At 25.3% G+C, this 22,897-nt stretch overlaps 1 protein-coding gene across 1 annotated transcript in view; it reads right to left on the reverse strand.

The window, feature by feature from the left end:
- Positions 1–913: 913 nt before the first annotated feature.
- The window catches only part of LOC100209908 (importin-7), a 72,460-nt gene continuing 50,476 nt past the window's right edge, over positions 914–22,897 (reverse strand). The window contains exons 12-28 of the mRNA XM_065790316.1: positions 21,896–22,101; positions 21,477–21,566; positions 20,999–21,164; positions 20,189–20,349; positions 16,750–16,869; positions 15,350–15,416; positions 14,454–14,579; positions 12,292–12,389; positions 9,602–9,694; positions 9,370–9,456; positions 8,946–9,079; positions 8,227–8,375; positions 4,968–5,018; positions 4,801–4,874; positions 3,176–3,311; positions 2,854–2,970; positions 914–1,837 (exon numbers count right to left, since the gene is read on the reverse strand). Coding sequence (XP_065646388.1) covers positions 1,749–1,837; positions 2,854–2,970; positions 3,176–3,311; positions 4,801–4,874; positions 4,968–5,018; positions 8,227–8,375; positions 8,946–9,079; positions 9,370–9,456; positions 9,602–9,694; positions 12,292–12,389; positions 14,454–14,579; positions 15,350–15,416; positions 16,750–16,869; positions 20,189–20,349; positions 20,999–21,164; positions 21,477–21,566; positions 21,896–22,101 — 1,964 coding nt within the window. The 3' untranslated portion in view covers positions 914–1,748. The remainder of the gene's footprint in view (positions 1,838–2,853; positions 2,971–3,175; positions 3,312–4,800; positions 4,875–4,967; positions 5,019–8,226; positions 8,376–8,945; positions 9,080–9,369; positions 9,457–9,601; positions 9,695–12,291; positions 12,390–14,453; positions 14,580–15,349; positions 15,417–16,749; positions 16,870–20,188; positions 20,350–20,998; positions 21,165–21,476; positions 21,567–21,895; positions 22,102–22,897) is intronic.

Consider the following 22,897-nt stretch of genomic DNA (forward strand, 5'->3'; position numbering starts at 1 on the left):
ACTTAGACATACTTAGAGCGACTAGAACATTTTTAAATTTATGACGTGTTGTTTTTACCTTTGAGGTCAAAACTTTTAATTACTCGAATTGATTTTGCTTATCATTAACAACCAATGTTTTTATTTAAAAATTTTTTATACAGCTGTTGCTTTTTGGTTGATAACTTAAAATTACCGGCGTTATCCACAGAACTATTAATGTTTTTACCACTCATTTACCTCAGAAAATTCAATACTATAAAAATGCATATACATTCCGTATTATAAAGTTATTTATAAAGTAATTGTGTGAACTAAAAACTTAATGATTTTATTTAAAATTAAATATTAAATAATGACTAATTTTAAAATTAAATCTATCGATATATTTAATTAGTAGATGACCAAAACGATTAAAAAGTATTTATAATAATTTTTCCAATCCTATATATTTCATTATGAAATGCGACGGAAATGTTATTATGAAAATGAAGAACCGTGACTTCCTAAAAAATTAGCGAATATCTTGTAACCCTATGGTTTTAAAAACTATATGATTAGAGAATATAATTTGTAAAAATTTACTTAAAATGAATGTCAATACCCAAAAGAAAATTGCTTCTTTAGAAGGATACCAACAAAAAGTTAGTTGATTTTCAATAAACAAAGTATACAAAAACGCGATTTTTGCATACCATTTACTAGCGTAATCATAGAAATCAAACAAATATATTGTATTCAAATATCTTATTACGTAATATTTCTCTTAACTTAAAAATTAACAAATATGTTTATTTGTTAATCTAGCAAATTTAGTAAACCGGTTCCCCGGTTTACTAAGAAAAATATTACTAGCTATTATATATGGAGCTTGCTATTTTATACGGAACAAAACTAGGGTGCATCTATTAAGATGACGTTAAAAGAAATATAATTCTAAACAAATACATTTAGCTTTTTTTAAAAAATACATCAGTACAGTCAAATTTGCAGAACAATTTCTAAATACAACCAATTCTACAAAAAACGAATCACACTTTAACATCGAATTATAACCGCTGTAGACCATAAATACAATTAGCAATTCAACCATTTATACAAAAATGAAGTTAAAAAAAAAATTTGTTCAATATGTTGTACCAAGTAATAAAGTTTCAAACTATTTCTATAATTAATTGACTACTCAATTTAAATCTAAAGAACAAGACAATTGAAATAATTATATTTAGGCGCTATAAACAATTCTCTCAAAAATAACTAGCAAGAAAATACTTCTCTTTAACATTTTGTATAATCGATACAAAACATTTAATGTTATCAGTATAATATATACTTAAAGTGATCTTGTTCTAGTTTTTATGATAACGCGATGAAAATCTTAATATTAAGTACGTTTCGCGCTGCGCTCCCCTACGTCAAAACAGTGACCACGATCACACATGCTAGAATATTTTCTTCTCCACATAAAAAGCAAATAAAAGTCAAAAAGAAAATATGAAAAAAAAAAAATTTTCAAATTAAAAAACAGCTTACATCTTTGAACTAAGTTTTTAATGTATTAAAAATTTCGCCACTATTAAAATGTATTGAAGTATTTTTAATCATAAAACTGGTATTGAAAAATGATATTTGATATTTATAGACGTCACTGGAAATTTATATTTACAGACTTCACGGAAAACTTCATTTTGTACTGGACTTGAGTAACGTTTTAGGTTTTTACATAAATCTACCAAAGCCATTTATTTTTCTTCTTTTCATATAACCAATCAAGAAAGACTACCACCGAATTCGATGTTTCTTGGAAGTTCAGCACTTTCGAAGTTATAACCGCCTTGAGCATCTAACTTGCGCGACTCTTTACGAAATATAAACAATGTTTTCAGTATGTTAATTATTAAGATAATATAATGACAATAACCTGATTAAAAACTCAAAGATAATTCAAAAATTTAAATTTTTCCCTGATAAGACAAATAAGTTAAAAAAAAAAAAAAAAATCTTATTTCATATCTAAAAAATAAACCCAACAGTAAAGTATTTGAAACTTTGAAACTAATTTTTTACATTTCTTACTAAGGTTTTAAGTAAACCAATTATTTATTTTAGAAGCTTTTACCCCTAAAACTGTTGAGATTCATATTTAACATTAGGGGACAAAAAACCGTTTTAAATACCCTTAAAATAGTTCGTCAAATTATACAAATTGTCGTTTATTCAGCGTAGTTAAGGGGAATTAGTAACACTTAAATCAAAAATTGCATTCGCTTAAATCAAAAATTTTAACAAAAGTTCATCTTTAACAATTTATAACTTAGTTGCAAAATGAAATTTATTTTTGTTTAATACAACTACTTCTACTTGTGTTAAAAAAAAAACAGAATTTAAGACATTAATAAAGTTTTTGAAATTCTTTTTGGTTTTGCTCAGTCGATTTGCTTCCAAATCTTAAAAATAAATTTAAAAAAATGTGGACGTAATTATAGCTTAAAGGAGCTAGAACTTTTACAAAGTGTTTAAATATTATAAATTTCCTTAAAAAGTTCATCACAAATTCAGGAAAAAAAAGCTAAAGTTAAGATTACAAAATATACCGCAATTATATTATATAACATAATCAGGACAGGCATTTTATATTTTAAATAAACTTTAAAAAATTGCTTGTAATCCACAGTAAGATCTTTGGTGTTTTACCTTTAAACAACCTAATCGTTTGTCTTGCAGACCAGATACTTTAAAGAAATATCTTGATTGTTTAAACAATTAACAAACTGACGACAATTTTTTTAAAAGCACCTTAACTATGCTGAATACGTTATATCTCATCAAAGAATAAATAAAAAATATCAAATAAAAGTAAAAAAAAAATCTCACCGAGCTTATGAGCGTTTTTGATGCCTTCGTTGATAATACCTTGAACATTAACTTTCTGCTCATCAGTCAATGACTGTGTAAGTAAAGTGAACATTCGAGGATCGTTACTTTGTAAGGCTAAATATAAAGCATCAAGTAATACTATTGATAGATGTCTTAACATATATTAACATATATTAAAATATATGTACTGCTCATGTAATTCAATTCTAAATGAGCTTAATACATAACTTAAGTCCTTATAGCTATAGCAGTTTTCAACAAAATGTTACTGCGTAGCATCAAACAGTAAATAACCCTACTTTATTATTTGTATTATTACCTTCAAATGTACTTTTAAAAGTAATATATTCATCTACATAAGGTGTGTCGTCAATAGGTGTTGTAAACATATCTAATTCGTTTGCCCAAACGTCATCATCATCGTCATCATCAAAATCAAAAACCTTTTGTCCTTCCTATAAAATAATATTTAATAATAGAATTAAAAAATAAAATTAATTACTAATAAATATAAAAAACAACTTTTAAAATAAAAGTAAAAGACAAAAATTAAAAATCTTTTTAAACATTAACCGTGATTGGTGAATAAACTTTAATATTCAGTAGGATTGACAAACCAAAGTAAACATATACCAGGATTGGCGAATAAAAGTTTCATTTGAAACATTTATTAGGATTTAAATTTAATTAGCTTTAATTTTATGTTAAGACTTAAGCTTTTAAATTTGCGGCAGAAAACATTAAAGATCAATCTAGAAGAGAAAACATTAATGATTGGGTTAGAGGAGAAAGCATTACTAATGGAGAAGAGAAAAACAATGTTTATTATTAGTTATTGTTAGGTAAAAAAAAAAGAAGAAGAAAAAGGAAAGCGTTCTTTGTTATATGTTGTTTTTATGGCAAATTTTAGTTTTCATATTATTGATATTTCTTATTACTTATCCTTGATTTAGTATTAATTTTAAAAGATTTTAAGAAATTTAGGGATCAAATAAATTTGATTTCTTATCAAATTTAACACATATGGTTCCACACTCGTAAGCCCTCTAACTTAGAAACCATACTTCTGATTGGTAAACAAATACGTTAGATAGTTTCAGTCTCAAAGTTAAATTTAAAAGTATTAAAGTCTTATGCAGCCGTTTTTACTTCTCTTCGTTAAACGGAGCTGAAATTCTGAAATTTCATTTCAATATTTCTAAGTAAAGAAATGACGAAAACTTAATTTAAATTTCTAACACTAATAAAATATGTTTAAAAATTATATTTTTAAAGAATTTTTTTTTAAAGTAGTTAAAAAGAAACTTACGACTTACGCTCTGTTAAGCTTAATGGAGAGATGAGAATACGGCCACTGATCATAATTCAACTTTTATTAACTTTTACTTTACAGTACTAAATATAACTTTCACAATGAAATGAAATTTTTTTGGAAAAACATCTTTTAATAACTATAAGCAGAACATGTAAATTTTTATTTACAACATTTATAAAAAATTAAATTTTTTGTTTGTAGAATTTTGGGAAAAAATTGTCCAAAAAGATTTAAAACAGAATTTTTGTATTTATTTGTACTTTCAAGGAGTAAGTATATATGCAGCTTTAAGTCATTGAATATTTCAAAAAGAGTACAAGATCGAAAAGGTAGTTTTCTAAAAACTACTTTTTCGATCCATCTTAATGATTAAAGATTTATTTTCCCCTGCAAAATAAGCTGTAATTCATATACTTAAAAGTGACAATACTTTCAAGACAACTAAAAACTAATATTTGTAAAAAAAATTTAACATGATATATAAGTATTACGTTAAACAAAATTTCTTTAAATTTTGAAAAAAATTTGATTTTTAAAGTTTTATATAAAAAGATTGTAATTAGCTTATATTTTCAATCAGGATTTTTATTTAATTTCATTAATAAAAATTTTAATATAAAATAATTAACCTTTTTCAATAAACTTTCTACATACAGCTGTCCTTCCTCGTCATATTCATCGTCAGAATCATTCAACTCATTGTCTATTAAAAAAATCAAGCTTTAGAAAATAATCTAATTGATATATTTTTTTAATAATGTAATTATAATACTGTAACTAAAATTAAAATATATACCATTATCATCATCTATGTCATCTTCTTCATCTTCAACATCTTTTGCCATTTCTATAATAATCCAAAAACAATTAAAACTCAAAATACCAAAATTCATAAATTCTAGAGAAAATAAAAACTAAAAACCTCATGATTTGACACAAAGGCATATACATGTATACACCTATGTACATATTTGAGGTGAATGAAATATGCCTATGTGCATATTTGGGGTGAAAGAAGCTTCTTAGAAGTGGAAGACATTGACCTCTAGTAGGCTGATTTGATACAAAAAACCCCGAAATTAATTGCGGATAAGTAGTAGCTTGTAACCATGGATTTTAATTGTAGGTAAGTATTAGCTTGTAACCATCGATAATAATCTTTTTAGTAAAACAAACAAACAAAAAAATTCTCTGACTTTATTGATTATTTTCTTATTCTTCTATTTTTAGATTTTTGAGCATTTTCTAGGAAACACTAATCTTGAGACTGAGGTTTAAAGTATGTAAAGTAAGCAAATGAACACCATTTTTGCCACATCAGTAAAATTGTTTGCAAATGCAAATCATAATTGTTTAAAAACTAAAGTATTGAATTGCCATTTGATAAAAAGTAGGTGAATCATACCTTGAACGTTTTCTGTTATTCATCAAGTTTACTGCACTACACCAACACACCGTGGAGATCCATTCTTTAGAAAATAATCCTTAAAATTTACTTGGAAAAATTTTTAAAATGGAAGTACAGAAGTGGCACATGTATTTATTTTATTCACCAACGCTCCATAATCAGTGATGGTGACAGCAGATATTACTTATACTTTCACAAGTAAATTTTCAAGCAATTACAAGTTTAAGACACTAGAACTGATGTAATTTCTAATTTTAAATTTAATTTGTCATTATTCCCGACCAGATGAGGCAAAAACTGAAGCTATTATAACAAAATATAAATGTTGTAAAATGTCCACATTGTGTCAATATAAAGCCAACATTCAAACAATCTTCTGGTTTATGGACTGTTAAATCTAGATAGATGAGATATCTAAATCTGAAACCGTTAATCTCTTAAAACTGATTAAAATCTAAATAACTTTGTTGAAAAGAAACCTGTTATCAGGTGTGGGTATATTGGTGATGGATTTAATAGACCTAGTTACGCCAAGGTTTTAACATCTTTGGACAAAATGACACTCCAAACTCCTACTGAATATCACATCTTGATAGACATGAGATCCTGTTTGGGGTTACACTAGAACAACTCAGCAAATATAAACCTTACTACCATAAAAAACAAGACACTAAAAAGATGTTTGAAAAAAAAGTTCATCATGGTAAAAAAATAATATTATTGAATTCAGTTCAATGAAAAATAGTAAGTAGATTTTCAAGGATTTTCATTTATATTGAAAATGTAAAATATATGTTAAAATATATTTACAAAAAATTTTTTTTTGGTGACAAATTATAGTATTTTAAACAATGCGCAGTTAATGGACAAGTAAAAAAGGTAAAAAAAATACATTTTCAAAAATAACATTATATACCTTTTATAGCTTAAACATTTTATAGATTAAACATTTATAAAATCTATATATTTTTGTATAATTATCTTGTCGCATGCTTCTAAACTGTAGAAGACTTATTTTTTGTTAATATTTTAATAGAATTTTGTTATTATATGAATTATGTTACTAATAAGCATGGAATAATAAGAATAGATATCAATTTCAAAACTTTTTTATTGCATATCTTAATAAAATCATTTAATATGATCTTTTCTAGCATTCTAGTGTTGTAATGTTATCTTTCTAGTGTTAATAGTCTCTTTCTAGTGTTCTAGTGTTGTAATGTTACAAACTTGTTTTATTAATACATTTTAAAATACCTATTTATAAGATTTTTTGAATGAAATTCATATTTTTATATAGTTAAAACATGAAAAATATTGCTATTTATTCATATAGATTACAAAAAAAACGTAAACTTAGCCAATCCTAATATTTTAGATGCAGTTGTAAATAATAACCTGTCTAATTTCATAAATAATAAAATAATAACCTGTCTAATTTCATAAAACATCTTTGACAAAGGTTTATATGCAAATACTCTAAAATTTGTTTTAAAGAGAATAACAATGGCTGCAAAATAAACCAATATCAGTTCAATTTGGTATTGTAAATAAGAAAATTCTACTAATTGCTTCGATTGATAGAAAAAACTATGCTCTTATCCAACTGTAGTACAAAAGCTCCAGGTGAATTTTGATACTTTAGTAGTAAAACAAAGAAAAGAAGATTGACACCATTATTTGCATCATATTCATCTTAAAAACTATTGTTTGCATCAGGTTGTAGTTTGTGCCAAGATGGTAAAGAAAAAGAAGCTTAAGCTAATTTACAATTTTCAGAATATATGAGTTTTGATTTAAAAAATAATTTTAAATCAAAATTTTTATATTAATATATACTTAAAAAGGTTTAAGCATTTTTATATAGATATATAGTAGTTTTATGAAATATAAAATAGAGTCCTGGAACTGCATAAAAATACTTGAAATTAGTAATTAGGAATGTGTTAAACTTTTTAAATGTATAAAATATTTTAAAATCACACTGCCACATTAATATCAGTCTAGTTTATAACATTGATGCTTTAAGAAAAGTTATTTAAGCTAGTAACTATGCAAAATGAATCATTGTCAAGCATTTCAGGTGTCACTATTAACCAAATAGAAAATCCATAATACCACTATATTTGTAGCATAAAAACACTCAATGTGGTAATTATGGGAGTAATCCAATAAAGTTATTACTTTTTCCAGTTTATATTTGTTAAAGTCAATAAAAGATGTGGTTGCTAAGTAATTTAGGTATCCATAGCAACCCAAAATTAAAACTAATGTCAACATTAAAACTGCAATCCTCTAATTAGTAAACAGTGAAAAAATAGTTCTTAAACTTTTTTTATATGATGAGTTATTAGTTTTGTCCAGTAAAAGAGAACTCTAGCCCACCGTGCACTGCTTGTAACATTTCATCCATTTTAATCTTTTTTTATTTGAGATTCATGTATGCTTTAAATTTCAAAACACAGATGTTCCGAAAAAAAAACACTAAATGATTTAAACTTTTTCATTCAAAAAGAGTATAAGGTTGGAGCATATGTTATTATCATACTAAAATAGCTGAAATCATACTCACATATTAAAAAAAATTTCCTTTTTTTAAATTTTGTTAGATATAAAAAAAAAATTTATAAGAAAAAATTTAACTTACTCTCATACATATGAGCTAACCCATTAAAAACAAGAAGCAAAGCAGGCACAAACTGTGGAGCAAACTCTTCAATGACTGGTGGACGGTTATCAGCAGGAAGGGCAAGCAAAACACAAATTCCAAATATGTAGACTTTCCTGTCATGCATGCTAAATTATTAGATACTAGATTATTTAATGCATGCATGTGAAATGTTTTATTGTACTTGTAAATGAATTTATAGTACTAACATATTCAGGATTTTATAGGTTAGTTATTATAAGATAATTATTTACTAAGATGGTTAAAAAAACAAAAACTTTAAAAGAATACCTTATCACAACTCTGAAAAAATAATTTTCTATATAAATATAAACTAAAAAGTGCACTTTCTATATGTTTTTAATAGAAATAGTTATAACCCTTTATTTAAGAACCAGGTGGATTTATTTTTGAAGAACTTTTTTATTGATAATATTATGAACCTTTGAGTGTTTAAAGGTCTTTGAGACGCCTAAAAGTATTTTTAACTCAGAAAAAAAATATTCAAATCTAGAGTTATTTTATTATATAAAACACATTTTAGATGGTATAATAAGGTACTTAACTCTTGTTTTTTAAACCATCGAGTTATTCAACTATAATTATCTATTAATACATATAACAGACTAAAACAAATTTAAAAAAAATATACTTTTCAATTTAAGCATTTATGTTGTTTTAATACAAAGCAATCTCACCCAAGAAAACAATCGGTATCACTAAGCCACTGTGATAAAAACTGTGTAAACATATTTTGTTGAGATGTTGAATTTTGGAGATGGCTCAGATGTGAAATAACAAGAACTGGGTTACTGATTATACTTGCAATTATCTAGTAAAAATGTATTTAAGTAAATAATTAACAATTAGTATAATTAACATTACTTGTTTGATTATGAAAGTATAAAATATCTCAAGAAATTTAAAAAAATTTAAGAAAGATTTAGAGAAAAAATTAGATTAATATTCACAATTTATTTAACTCTCTCTTTATATCTATTTTGCAGATAAAAAACCAAAATAAACTTGCAGAATATAAGAATATAAAAGATAACATAATTAAAATAAAACATGTTGATATATGCTTAAGTCACTTACATTCTTTTTTTAAATTTTACTTACCACTTGTAACAACATGACTCTAAGCTCACTTGTTTTTAATTCAAGTGTCAGCCGTTCCAAACACAAAGAAATGAATGCCGGTAACCACTGAAGAAATTAAAGTAATTTTACATAAAGTGTATTAAAAATCATTGGTTCGGTTATAAAACTTGTGTTAAATAAATTATAAAATAAAAAATTGAGGTAAAATGATAACATAGCAAATGTGTGAAAATACAAAATTTTATATTACCTGGTCAAAAGTTCCTCTATATTGTAAAACACAAACTTCAAGTAACTTTGCAGCCTGACATTGTGCTCCTTCTCCTGAATACTCGATAAGCATCTGAATCAAACAACAAGTGTTAAACTGTATAAATAATAACTTAAAATAAAAATAATTATTAATAAAAATATTAAAAAAAAAGTCTAATGTTTTAAAGCACATAAGAAACTGAGCACACTTTTAATGTCATACAAAATGTACTGCATAAGAAAAAACATATTTGTGAAAATGAACTACACTGTAAACAACTAAATGAAAAAAATATATAACTCCAATTAGCCCAATGTAACTAAGTCACTTGTACCACGTGTAAAGCAAACTTTAAAATTTTTCAAATTTTCTGCCAGGTCAGTATCTAAGGTATATTATGGAGATATTCAATGATGAAAATTTAATTGAAACTAATTACAAATAGCATGTAAAAAATTGGGACACCGGTGTCCCATAGTTGTCAAAGGGTTATTGTTTTATTTAAAATATATACATCTTAAAAATCTTTTTTTTCACACATATGTGCACTAACACACGAGTGTTTTATTTCATTGTGTATTTACATTTTTATTTATATATTTAAAAATAAAAATAGTGCTTTCTTATAAACAAATCAATTTTAACAATCAATGTGACAAAAACACTCACAAAAAAAAAAAAAAACTGTTAAAATTAAAACTTATTTAAAAAAGTTTAATATTTAACAGAAACAAAAACTTTTTGTTAAAATTAAAGTTATTTGAAAAAGTTTTAATTTTTAACAGAAACGACTGAATTGAAAAAGAAAAAACTTGTCTTTAGCAAGAATTAAGAGTAAGAGCTTTATTCAGAGCAATTATTAGCAAGAGCTTTATAGTAATTAGCTTATTATTAGCAAGAGTTTCTAATCAACAAAAAATTTAGTAATTTACAGAACCATACATTTTGATCTTTTTGCTTAATCACTGATTTAATAATAATAATAATTCAAAAGTTGTTGAGATAGAGCGCCAGGCAATATCTATGACAGTCAACACAACAGCTGTCTAAAATTTTAACTGCAACCTGTTTTTCTTGTTCAATATTATCTGCACGACAATTAGTTTAAATCTGGATTTAAACTCTTTGACTGATGTAGACTCCACTTCCAATTCCCGTTAATTATTCCATCCAAAGACAACCCTGTTTGTAAAGAAGTGTTGTCTACTTAAACAATTTTTAACAAACTCTGACTCAACACGATGTTTATAACCTCTAATATTGGATGCTGGACCTGGTGTATTGATTGAATCCATTTGTATCTGGAATTTCTTCATATCATAAGATTTAAAACCCTTATATAACTTATATTGTTGCATAAGGTCACCATTTAGTCCTCAAACTTCTCAAGTTTTTAAATCTAATATTTTTAGTCTTTGATTATATCCCAGATGTCTTAATTCTGGTATCAATTTAGTTGCTCTTCTATGAACTTTTTCAAGTTTTTTGATATCTTTTTAATAATAGGGATTCTAAGCTTGAATCGCAAACTCCAAATGAGGTCTAACGCAAGTGCAATAAAGCATTTTCATAATTTGTTATCAGTAACAAAAGACAATACCTAAACAGTAATGACCACATAGTAAAAACCAAATCCTAATCAACTTTTATTATTAGATAAAATTTCATAAAAATAATTAAAAACTTGTTATTTACATTTATATTTCTAGAATATCTTATTTTACATTTTTTACGTTTTTTACATTTGCTTAATATCTTAAGCAAATGTAAAAAACAGCTATTTAAACATAAAACTTTTGAAAATTTATGTTTTGTATTATTTAGCTTAAAAAATACTAAATTTGAGCATAATCATTTTTAAATGACCAAAAACTTAATTTACTTTAAATCTAAAATTTTTTAATTAAAAGCATTATCTTTAAACTTTTTTATTGTTTGATTTTTTTTTTATTACTTTGGTTTCTTTTTCTTTTTCTAAAAATTTTATTTACTGAACTTTTGAGGGATGGCACAAAGTGTACATTTATTAATTTATTTAGCCATAGGCGCAGTTACATACATTGAATGAGGGTTTCGGTTTGGGCAATCTACTAGTTAAAAAAAATTCTTTTTAAAACATTCACATTTGGAATTTAAGACTAATAGGAAAAATTAAATTATACAAAATATATTAGAAGAGTACAACCTATTTGCTGGGATAACAACAAAAACTTAAAAAAATAATTTTCTGATATCATCACAAAAACTGATTTTCTGTTGTTATCACAAAAAACTCTCAGTGAGTCAGTTCTATGATTGATTGTAGGCATTATTTCATTCTTTTGTGATAAAAACACCATTGTGATTGGTTTGTTATAAAAACACCATTTTGATTGGTTTGTGATAAAAACATCATGGTGATTGGTTTGAGATAAAAAAAGCACCATTTTGATTGGTTTGTGATAAAAACACCAATGTAATTGGTTTGTGGTAAAAACACCATTTTGGTTTTGGCTTTTGGTTTTATACCAAATATAATAATTTATAACAATAAACTATAAATTAATAACAATAATACTATAATAAGAATAATTATAATAATATTAAAAGTAAAAGAACTATAACAAAATAGTATTATAAAATAACGAACCTACTAATTCAATTTTGAGAACTTTTTTAATAATAATGAAAAATAAAATAAACTTTACCTTATTACACATGTTAAAAATTGCTTCACAGTATTTTGGTTGAGCCAAAAATGCTTCTGGATCAACAGTAACATAGTTATGCAAACAAGGCATCATTTCTAAAAAAATTAGAGTAACCAATAAAAATAAAGTAATCAATAAACTGGTTTATATAATACTAAAATAAAATAATTGTTGAGATAAATAAAAGAGATGTTGAAGAGACTTTAGGAAAATTAAATGTTTAAAGAGGGTTAGATGTAAATAATAAAACACAAGTATTTTATTGAAAAATTTTTAAACAATTTTGCACACCTATTAATGTTGATTTTTAATTTATCAGAAATACTCTAATTTATCAAATTTAATTTTAAAATTTACACTTATATTGTTTATACTTGTTATCTATTATTATACCTTGCTGTCTTGTAAGATTTTTTTTTATAAGAAAAAAGCTAGGATAAGTTAACTCTGACTTTAAAAACACTGACTTAAGACATTTGGTTGAGTAAAGGGAAGAGATCTTAACAAAAAACAATTATCTAGAGCGGATTTTAACAGCATTAGGCTATTATCTTATAAAAGCCTTTTAGGCATAACTTATGGGGAAACCAGAAAATTTGTTTACCTGCTCTGCACCCCTTTTTTTTATCTAATAAGACTGGTGTAGGTGTAATTCTGTGTTACATTTCCTTCATAAGATAATCAATGTTGGATGTTTTTGATCTTGAGTCTCCTTGGTAGCGCCGACGCAACAGCTTCTGTTATAAGGTACAGTTCAATAAGTTTAAAAGGCCAACTGATAGTTTCCTGCTGTACTGATTGTAGGCAATAGTTTCCTGCTGTCTTTGGTAGCTTTCAGAGAGACTGAATTCATTCAGTAAAATGCCAGAGTACTAATAGCCATGTTTCGTAGATAAAGTGTCTATGTTAGACCTTTTTGTGTACATTGTTAAAGCCACATATGGAGCTCTTTGTTATGTTTTTGGGTTAATCAGCAGGAATAAAGCTACTGCATAGCTTATTGCCTTGGGTGTCATGTACTATTTATAACTGATTTCTTTTTATTATCAAGTTCTCCATTAATTTAAAACACAAAAAAAACCCCTCAAACTATTAAACAAAAAAACAATGATTTCCATTAAATTGTTTTAATTCATTCTTTAAAGAAATTTGTGGTCCTCAAAGTAATTTTTCATATGTTGAACCTTTGAACTTTGAACTTTTTGTAAAAATCACTAGATTTACTTTTTAGGAATGTTCAGCTGACTATTGCTTATATTACTTATATTCAGCTGTTTCATCTTTGAATCTTAATATCGATGGTTTTCCTTTGATTTTCAAAGACAGTCAAACGTTCAGTGAAGAAAAATTTAAACAACTTGGAAGGAAAGTTGGAAAGAACATAAAGCTCTTTTGATTCTAAAGTACTGGTTTCCAGTATTGCTTAAAAATCTCATAAATAAAATAGAAGAACCTGATTGTGAAAGTATGAAATTTGAGAAAAACTGGATTATTTCCTACTTGATTGATAACAGGTGCTAAATAGACTTCCTAAAAGAACATTTACAAATGAAGATGTCACTGTAGAAATAGGTACTTTATTCAGTGAGATTTTAATACAACATTCATACAACAATTGAAGCAAGAGGCAATGATGATTTATCTCACATAAAAAACAACAACAGTTCTCTGACCAAGGAAAAAGTGAACATTTTTAGGTGACCACCACTATAGAGGTGATTTTTAGGTGACCACCACTATAGAGGTGATTTTGACCCACCTTATTTTTTTTTATTTTAATGATTTTTTTTTTTGGCATCATGCATATCTAATATAAATTATTTCAAAATGAATACATAACTACAACATAACTAGAATTTGAAGAAAAACCATTTTATGTTAAATTAGATGAAAAACAAGGCCAGAAACTTGTGGTACTCCAAATATTAATGAAAATTAAGAATAGTGCTGTCCATCAAGGACAACTTTAATACTGTAGTTAAAGACTTTAATAACTTTTGAATTATTACAAATTGTAACATATTGATGGAATATCATTACATTAAGAATATGTAACTGATAAAATCCCTAAAAAGATAAAATTCAATGTTGTAAATAAAAGCTTTTATATAGTTGTGCAATAGTTTTTTTTTTAATAGAAAATCAAGAATAATACTCACCAGTAAAGTAATCAGATGCATCCCTGTGAAAGGTTTCATAAAGCAGAAACAGCATATTCCACATGGTGTTAGAAATTTGAATTGCTGTGCATTCAGTGATTAAGGAAAACACTTCTTCATAGTACTCTGAAAATACAATTAAAATTCATCTAAAATTATTTTGACACTAAGGTTAAAAGGAAAAAAAGAAGATACTTTTATAAGTTATGTTTCAATACTATCAAACTGATAAAATTTTTTAAAGAGCTATGTCTTGATACTATTAAAGTTAGTATCTCATATTACAGACAAAATTTTTTTAAATTAAACATTAACATTGGTCTTAAATAGGAGAGTTTGAATAAGGAACTTTAAAATTTTTTAATAACTTTTAAGATGTATTGCTGTTTATCGGATAAAAAATTGATTTTCACTCATCTAAACTATTTTGTTAGAAAATATTAGAAGAGAGTTACAAAAAATAATATAAGAGAATTACAAAAAATAGTGGAAGAAGGTTAGAAAAAATAGTAGAAAAAGGTTAGAAAAAATAGCAGAGGGTTAGGGTTACTGTCAAGGAGTAGCCTTTCTTGACAGTAACCCTCTAGAGCTTTATAAAAATGAATTTAATAATAATATTATTAAAAAAAAGATACAAGATATAAATATTATGTAAGAAAAAAGAAATACAATATTGTTAACTTATATGTAATATTTAAGTTTATTTATTATGCAAGTGATATGTAAGCAATATCTAAGTTATTCAGCAACATTTCCTGATGATTACTTTAAATAATCACTAAGATGCCACCAAGTTATTAAACCATACTAAAACTTGTTAAAAGCAAGTCAAAAATATCTAATGACATAAAAAAAAGAAAAAAAAAGTAGAAAACTAATTTCAAAAAAAGTTATACCCATTAGCTCTTTCTGTAAGACACCTTGAATCAAACTTATGACTTGTAGTTCTAACTGTGACATAATCTAAAATAGATGTTTTAAAACAATTAATCTATGAAAGTTATGGGAATATAAAAAATCTATTTCAGGAGCAAAAATAACATTGCAATACTATGTACTGTTAGTGATCAAGAAAAAGTTTAGTGCTTAAGAACCTTTGATCAATCTAAACATTACAAAAAAACACTGTAAATACAATCTTGTAAAGAATATTTTTTACATACCTAACTTAAGTCAGTTAAACTTCCATTTTACATACCCATACCATATATATATATATATATCTATATATATATATATATATATATATATATATATATATATATATATATATATATATATATATATATATATATAAATATTAGAAACAATTTTACTTCACTATTTTTATAATTACTTTTATTTCATTTCCATAAAAATATAAAAGTGATTTTACCATTTTTTTTCAGATCCTAATAGGATGAATGTAGCAAAAACATAACTTTTATCATAGCTCTAACATGAAAACCTCTTCACCATGAAAACCTCTTCACCATGATGACAAAAATATACCCTCAAGAAGGTGGTCAACTTTGCTGCTATGTTAGAACCTAATAGAGCCTTGATACTATAATATCTTATTACATTTTTAATGCAAATTTGACATCATCATGATGACCATTATTTAGGTCAATAGTTTTTATCAAATATTTTTTTTTTCTTCTAGAATGTTTTTAATATTCAATTTTTTAGCTATACTTAATATAACAATGAAACTACTGTTAAAAACAAATATGTTCGTTTTTTTTTGTAGTTCTTTTACTTGACTTAAAATATGAAATACTTAAAGACTTTTTCTTTAAGTATTTCATATTTCTTTACAAGCTTGGATTTCCTGCACCATAGTGAAGTTTTAGAAGAAGCTTCAACAAGGTACCATAGGAAATGGTACCGGTGTGAAATTTTAAAATGCAAGATTTGGCTTTGTCAAACAATGCATACCTAAACAATATGTAAAGGCACCAATTTTTTTGCAGCAAAAAATGCTGCACATGAACAACTCAACTTCTAGATATAAAAATTTAAAACTCTTTACTTGACCCCATTTAACTCTTTTCTTTTTAACCACTGAATAGAATTATTTTTTGTAATCAAAGGAAATATTCTTAGTAACTAGTTAATGGAAATATTAGTTGTCATCTCTCTTTAAGGGGATTCTTTTTTATAATTATATACAATTTATGCTTTGCAATTACCTAATGGGAGAATTTTTTGTAACCGATGAAATTTTGTTTCGTAATCTTCAATCAAATTATATTTTTATCTAAAATCTTCTTATAAAAAAATAAAAAAGTTGAAACCTTAAGTAGTATAATACCTCAGGAGAGCCATCAAGTTCACCAACGACAATTTCTATAGTTTCTAGAATACCCATTGCTGTGACAGATTTACTGTCATAATCTTCTTCACTCTCTACCAGGCTGTTAAAGGTTTCGGCCTAAAATACAAATAAATAACACATTTTAATAAAAATATTTTTAGCAATTAAATAATATTAAAAACCTAAACTACAAGGTCAATAAAAAATAACCTGACAAAAAAAAAAAAAATAATAATATAAAAAATTATATCATATAACTAAAGTATTTTTCCCAAAACTTGGCTGTGCCTATCTAATCAAAATCTTCTAAAAATTTTACTTTGCTTATACATATATAATTTCAAATGTTTATTAAAATTTTACTGCATGGATTTAAAAAAAAGCCATATTGAATTAATGTTACGCATGCACCTGATTTAAAATAAAATGTGACTTAGATATGTTTTTTTTCTTCCCCTGATCACAATAATGGAAACATTACTCATTATAAGGGATATACTGGAATTTTGTTCCGTACGGAATTTGTGAATTTTAGTTCATTCCAGTTCTGGCCTAAATTATTGTGATTCTGAATGCCTGAATTTATTTTTTACCTTTATTTTCAAGACACAACACAGAGTGTAAATTAAATCCTTGAGGGTATAAAATAACATAAATATAATTCTCAAATTTTATTGACATTTCTGGCAAATCCGGTTACTGCCAGAATTTAAAATTTAATTTCTTTTTCTTTGAAATTTTTTTGAACATGAATGATAATTAACCAAAAAAAATTGTTGAGTATTTAAAAAAAATTTGCAAACAAGCAACAAAAAATAATCTGTAAAAATAAAACTTACTGTAAGAATAATATAGGTTGACTTAAAAATAATATAGGTTGACTTAAAAATAATATAGGTTGACTTAAAAATAATATAGGTTGACTTAAAAATAATATAGGTTGACTTAAGATTAAAAACTTAAGATTAAAAACATAAAAGTAAGTAAACAATGAAACTTGATGAAAATGACTAAAGTTAAAAAAAAAAATTAATTACAATTTTTACAGCAAACATAATAGTGTTGTCATTTGGAATAATAGTGAGGTTGAAAAAGAAGGCAAAAAGAGTGTCACTCTTTTTGCAAGAAACCAAATATTATGTTAGTTATAATAAAGAACTTCTAAATACCTAAAACACAGCAAGAATGTTTCCCTAAAGTAAGTAACTTTTTTAAGTGCATTTTTCTTGAAATACATAAAAAGCATCTTAAGGCGTTTTGAAAAAAAGCTGTAAAGCCAACATGACAAATTAATATTCAAAGGAGCAAGAGAAGATGCTGAAAAAAATGATTTGATTGAAATTTTATGTTCATCTAATGAAAGTTTTGCTAAATCACTAGAGAAAGTAAGCAATTTCAAAAGGCAATAGAACGTGCTGCTTTATTGAAAGTTAGAAATAACAATGTTTTCTTTAACCACAATAAGACCATAATAAGATCCTAAACTCAAGAAACAACAAAACTCTTAATAAACGCATTTTAATTTTTTTTCTGTGACTCAGGACAGCATCTGTTATTATACGAAATGTGGTTTTGAAAGCAAATTAAAATTGATAACTAAAAAAATTTTTTAACTCATCCATAGTTTTGCTTTACTCATGCTTTTAGTAAAGGTCAAAATTTGCATTTAGGTATTTAAAAATTTTATTTTTTGTTTGTCTATAGATTTAATTTTTTGTGTCTTTAAAAAATCTAAAATTAATGGAAGTGGATTAATAACAATACATTCAACGATTTGTTTATTTTTAATATATAAAAATACATTTTTGTTTATTTATAAAGTGTTTCATTTATGGAGAAAAATATAATAAATTAAAAACAAAAGTTAAAAAAAAAAAATCAAAATTAAAATGAAAGTTAAAAATAATTAAAGAAAAAATTAGACAATTTAGCCATAGCCATATTGATAAAAAAAAACGTTTTTACACAATTTCTATGAGAAATAATAACTTTAATTGAGTCTTTTTATCTGTATTTTAATTTTAACAATTTTAATAGATGATGTAATCATAAAATAGATGATGTAATCATAAAATGACAACTTTTCATAGATATTTTTTATACTTAAAGGTTTAAATGTAGATTTTTTAAATTATTTTAAAGCTTTTACCTAACTTAAAATCAGTGCAGTGGTGGTGTAGTGATAGAGCACTCGCTTTGTAAGCAAGAAGTACTGATATTTCTCATTGTCCCTGATAGTTACACACTTAACTTGTTACACTGCGCAGCAGCCTTGTTTGTTATGGTTCATGTTTTGGAGTTATAAAGTTGAGAGAAGTCAAAAACAAAAATCAATTAAAAAAAAGTCTCCTCAATCGTATTGACCTCCTCAGCTTTTCTGATTCTCAGCTCTCCTCAGCCCTCCTCAGCTTTGGGGAAGAGAATAACATTAAAAATAATAATAACAATAATTAGACAAACAAAAAAATCAGAAAAACTAAAATTTAAACAGTTGGTCTCAGGAGAGCAAACTAGAACTATTTATTTTAATATAAAATTTTTTTAAAATCGAACTATTTTATATTTAAAAAAATGCTATTTTTGTAAAAAATCTTTACCTAATATATTCATCTTTATCCAATATGTTCATCAAATCTTTGTCCAATTATTGGATAAAGATTTTTTTTAAATAAAAAAAAAATTTTTCCTGATTTTTTTTTGTTAACTGATGGTTATACATACATTTGATATTTGATAGGTTTTTCTAGTATTTGGTAGTTTTTATTTTATCGATTATTTATTTGATTTTATTTAGAAGAGATTTTGGAATGATGGATTTTTTTAGAGCATTCTTAAGCCTATTCTTTTTTTTTTGTATATGTTATTTTTTTGTATAAAAACAAAAATACTTTTAACATGGAAAACACATTAACAAAAACAGCTGCTATTTGGAAAAACATGTTGAGTGGAAACATGTTGACTGCCAGGAATGTGGCAGTTGCACGCTCAATACAACTTTTCACTTACAAAGAAGGCTTCTTAACACATTTAATATATGAGACTTATTAAAATATTAAAGCTGTTTAAAATACCATGAAAATAATCTGCTCACTGTATTGATATTAAAATATTAAAAAGGCCGGCAAAAATTATTTGATATAAAGGTCTAACCATAAAACATAGAAACGAAGTCAGCAATTTTTTGCCAACCTCAAATACTTTCAGATCTGCAGTTAGGTCGGCATTGCCGACCCTAATTCCGATAAATTTTATTTGGCATTACTTATTGTTTATTACTATTATTGCATTATTATTGTTTTTATTACTACATTACTATTAAACTTTGAAAATTTATCTAAATGTTAAGTACTGAAGTTATAAAATATAGGTTGTCAACTAAAAAAGGCTGTTACTTTACATACAATATTTATAATTTATAAATTTGTGTAAAATATACCAATGTTTTCACTAATTCAACAGAGATGGATGAAACTTCTTCAGCAAAATTTTGAACCAGAATTGAAACGGTTCCTGTCAACTCATCATTTTCGCTTTCCCTTAAGATTCTAAGAATCTGTTGAACTAATTCTCGAACATGAGGTCGCAACATATCATTAGCTATAAATAATAAACACAAGCAAGATTACAACAGATAAAAAAAAAAAATTAATAAATAAAGGTATTTAACAGCAGTGTAGCGTTTTCAGACATCTAGTTCTCTCAAAAGATGAAGAAATTACAAAAAACTGCTCTTGAGCTAACAGACAATTATTAGTTACAGTAAGTAAATAGTAAAACTATTTTGTGTATTCTTATTTTTGCCTTATAAAACCTTCAATAACATTTTTTTCTTTCATATTAAACATTGTAAATAGACCTTGTTTTAAAGTCTGTATAAGAAGTGATATTTCACAGAACAAAATTAAATTTTTTAAAAAAAAATTTAATTTTGTTAAAAAAATAAATAAAAAAAAAATCAAAATTGTGATTTAATGATTGACTTAAATAATTTGATGATAGTGTGAAACAATTGCAAACAAAAAACTAAAATTTCACTGGATTAGCAATAATCATAGCAGATGCAAGTAAGACATTTGCAATGTTTTAGTTACCCAAAAGTCAACTGGACATAAACCAAATGCCAAACCTATATGTACAACACTGCTATATATATATAATACACATTCTTAAACAGAAACTTCTAGCAAAAACAACAAGATTAAACACAATTAAACAATTTCATTTTTCCAAAAATATGATAAAATACCTTTTTCTTCTTGTTTGTCAACAATCTGCCTAATAGCAATTCCAGCTTCAACTTGGACAGGTAAGTCTTTATCAGTTAAACACTGTAAAATACTTTGAATGGTCTGGGCAAGAACATTATCATCTTTAAAACCAATAATTGCGAATTGTTGTACAACCCAACAAGCCTGAAAATTTAAAAGAACCAAGTAATAATTGTCAAGCAGATATTTTTTATCTTATTACTAGACAAATAGAGTTCTTATTAAACAAAGAATAATTGCTTGTAACTAAATATATTTTATAACTAATATTTTAAACATGTTTAACAAAAAAAGGCATTTAGGAAACCCGTGTTTTTTTTTTTTTGTACATGGGTTTTTAGAGGTTAACAAAAGATTTTTTTATTTGCATTTCGCAAATAAGAAAAACCAAACCTATTTTTATTTAATTAAGTCTCAGGATTTAATGTATTGATAAAAATTTAAGTAAATACTTACACGAGCTCTTAAAAATCCATGCGGACTGTGAAACTCGGGCAATACATGTGCGCTTAAGACACTTTCCATATGATTCTTGTATGCTTTTTTCTGATTTATATAAAAAGCATTTGAATATACAGTAAAAAATTACACATTAAAATCTTAAAAGAAAATTTAAAATCAAAAAATAGAACTTTAAAATTAGAAATTAAATTATTCTATTTTAGAAAAAATAGTATTGTAGGTTTTTTTAAAAACATAAAACTTAATTAGTTTCCTTAGTTATTATAATGGTTATTACATAAAGTATACTTTATGTAAAAACTCTCTCTCTCTCTATATATATATGTGTATATAAAATTAGTTAGGTCTTTAAATGGGATCATTACTATACATAATATTTTACATTTTTAATTCTTATTATTAAAGTAATAAACCTTTTGTAGAGTTTCAGCAAGAGAACCAACAACATGCAATGCTCCGTCTTTAAATTTAGGATCACGTGCACTTGCATCCATATTAAAAACTTGCATCGTAAATTCTATTACAATTTGAATTACATTTTTTCTTTTTTTAACAGCTTCTTTAAGGTATAACTTTGCAGCTGCATGTGGTGAGAAATATAGGAAGTCCTCGAAGACATCTAAAAAAATAAAAAATTCATTAATTAACTGTACAATATTATAAAAAAAATTACAAACAAAAAACCACTTGACAACAATGTGTTAAAATAAAGAACTTATTTAAATGAATTCCTGGTTTTAAAGAATTCATCATCATTATCATCACTTAACAATCTTTGTTTCATATTAGACATTTCTCACGTCCTTTCTTTACCATACACAATCTTGAGCATCATTTTTCCTCAACTCAAGTTTTCTTCTGTATTAATTCCAAGTTTTCTTAGACCTATCTCTACTTTTTTCTAATAAAAATTTCTCTTTATGCAAATAGCAAATCATCTTTATGTTCTACATGCCTAAACCACATAAATCTTCTAGACATACCCTATCAGATACACTCATTATTTCTAATCTTTGTCTAGGATTATAGCTTCCTTGCTTATCTTTTAGTGTAACGCCACACATCTACCTGATCATTATCTTTTTTTTCAAGATGCTGGACATTATTAATTTAAACTACCTATGTTTTACTGATATGCATCATAATACCCTGGATGCATTTGGTATTTAATTTTTCTTTAATCTTTAATAACTCACCTCAAGTTGCTAGAAGTGAAATCAATTTTTTGTTAAATTATAACTCCAATACAAAAAAACTTATCAATAAACTCTATCTTGGTGACAAATTTTGAAGTATTTATCATTTCCTTTATTTATGCAACTTTTTATGAAAAAAAAGATAAAAATTTATTTTGGTAAAAAAGGTATAAAATATAAGTAAAATGCACACAGCTATATATATATATATATATATAT

Source organism: Hydra vulgaris, chromosome 02, assembly GCF_038396675.1.
Source record: "Hydra vulgaris chromosome 02, alternate assembly HydraT2T_AEP".
In the NCBI taxonomy this organism is placed as follows: Eukaryota; Metazoa; Cnidaria; class Hydrozoa; order Anthoathecata; family Hydridae; genus Hydra; species Hydra vulgaris.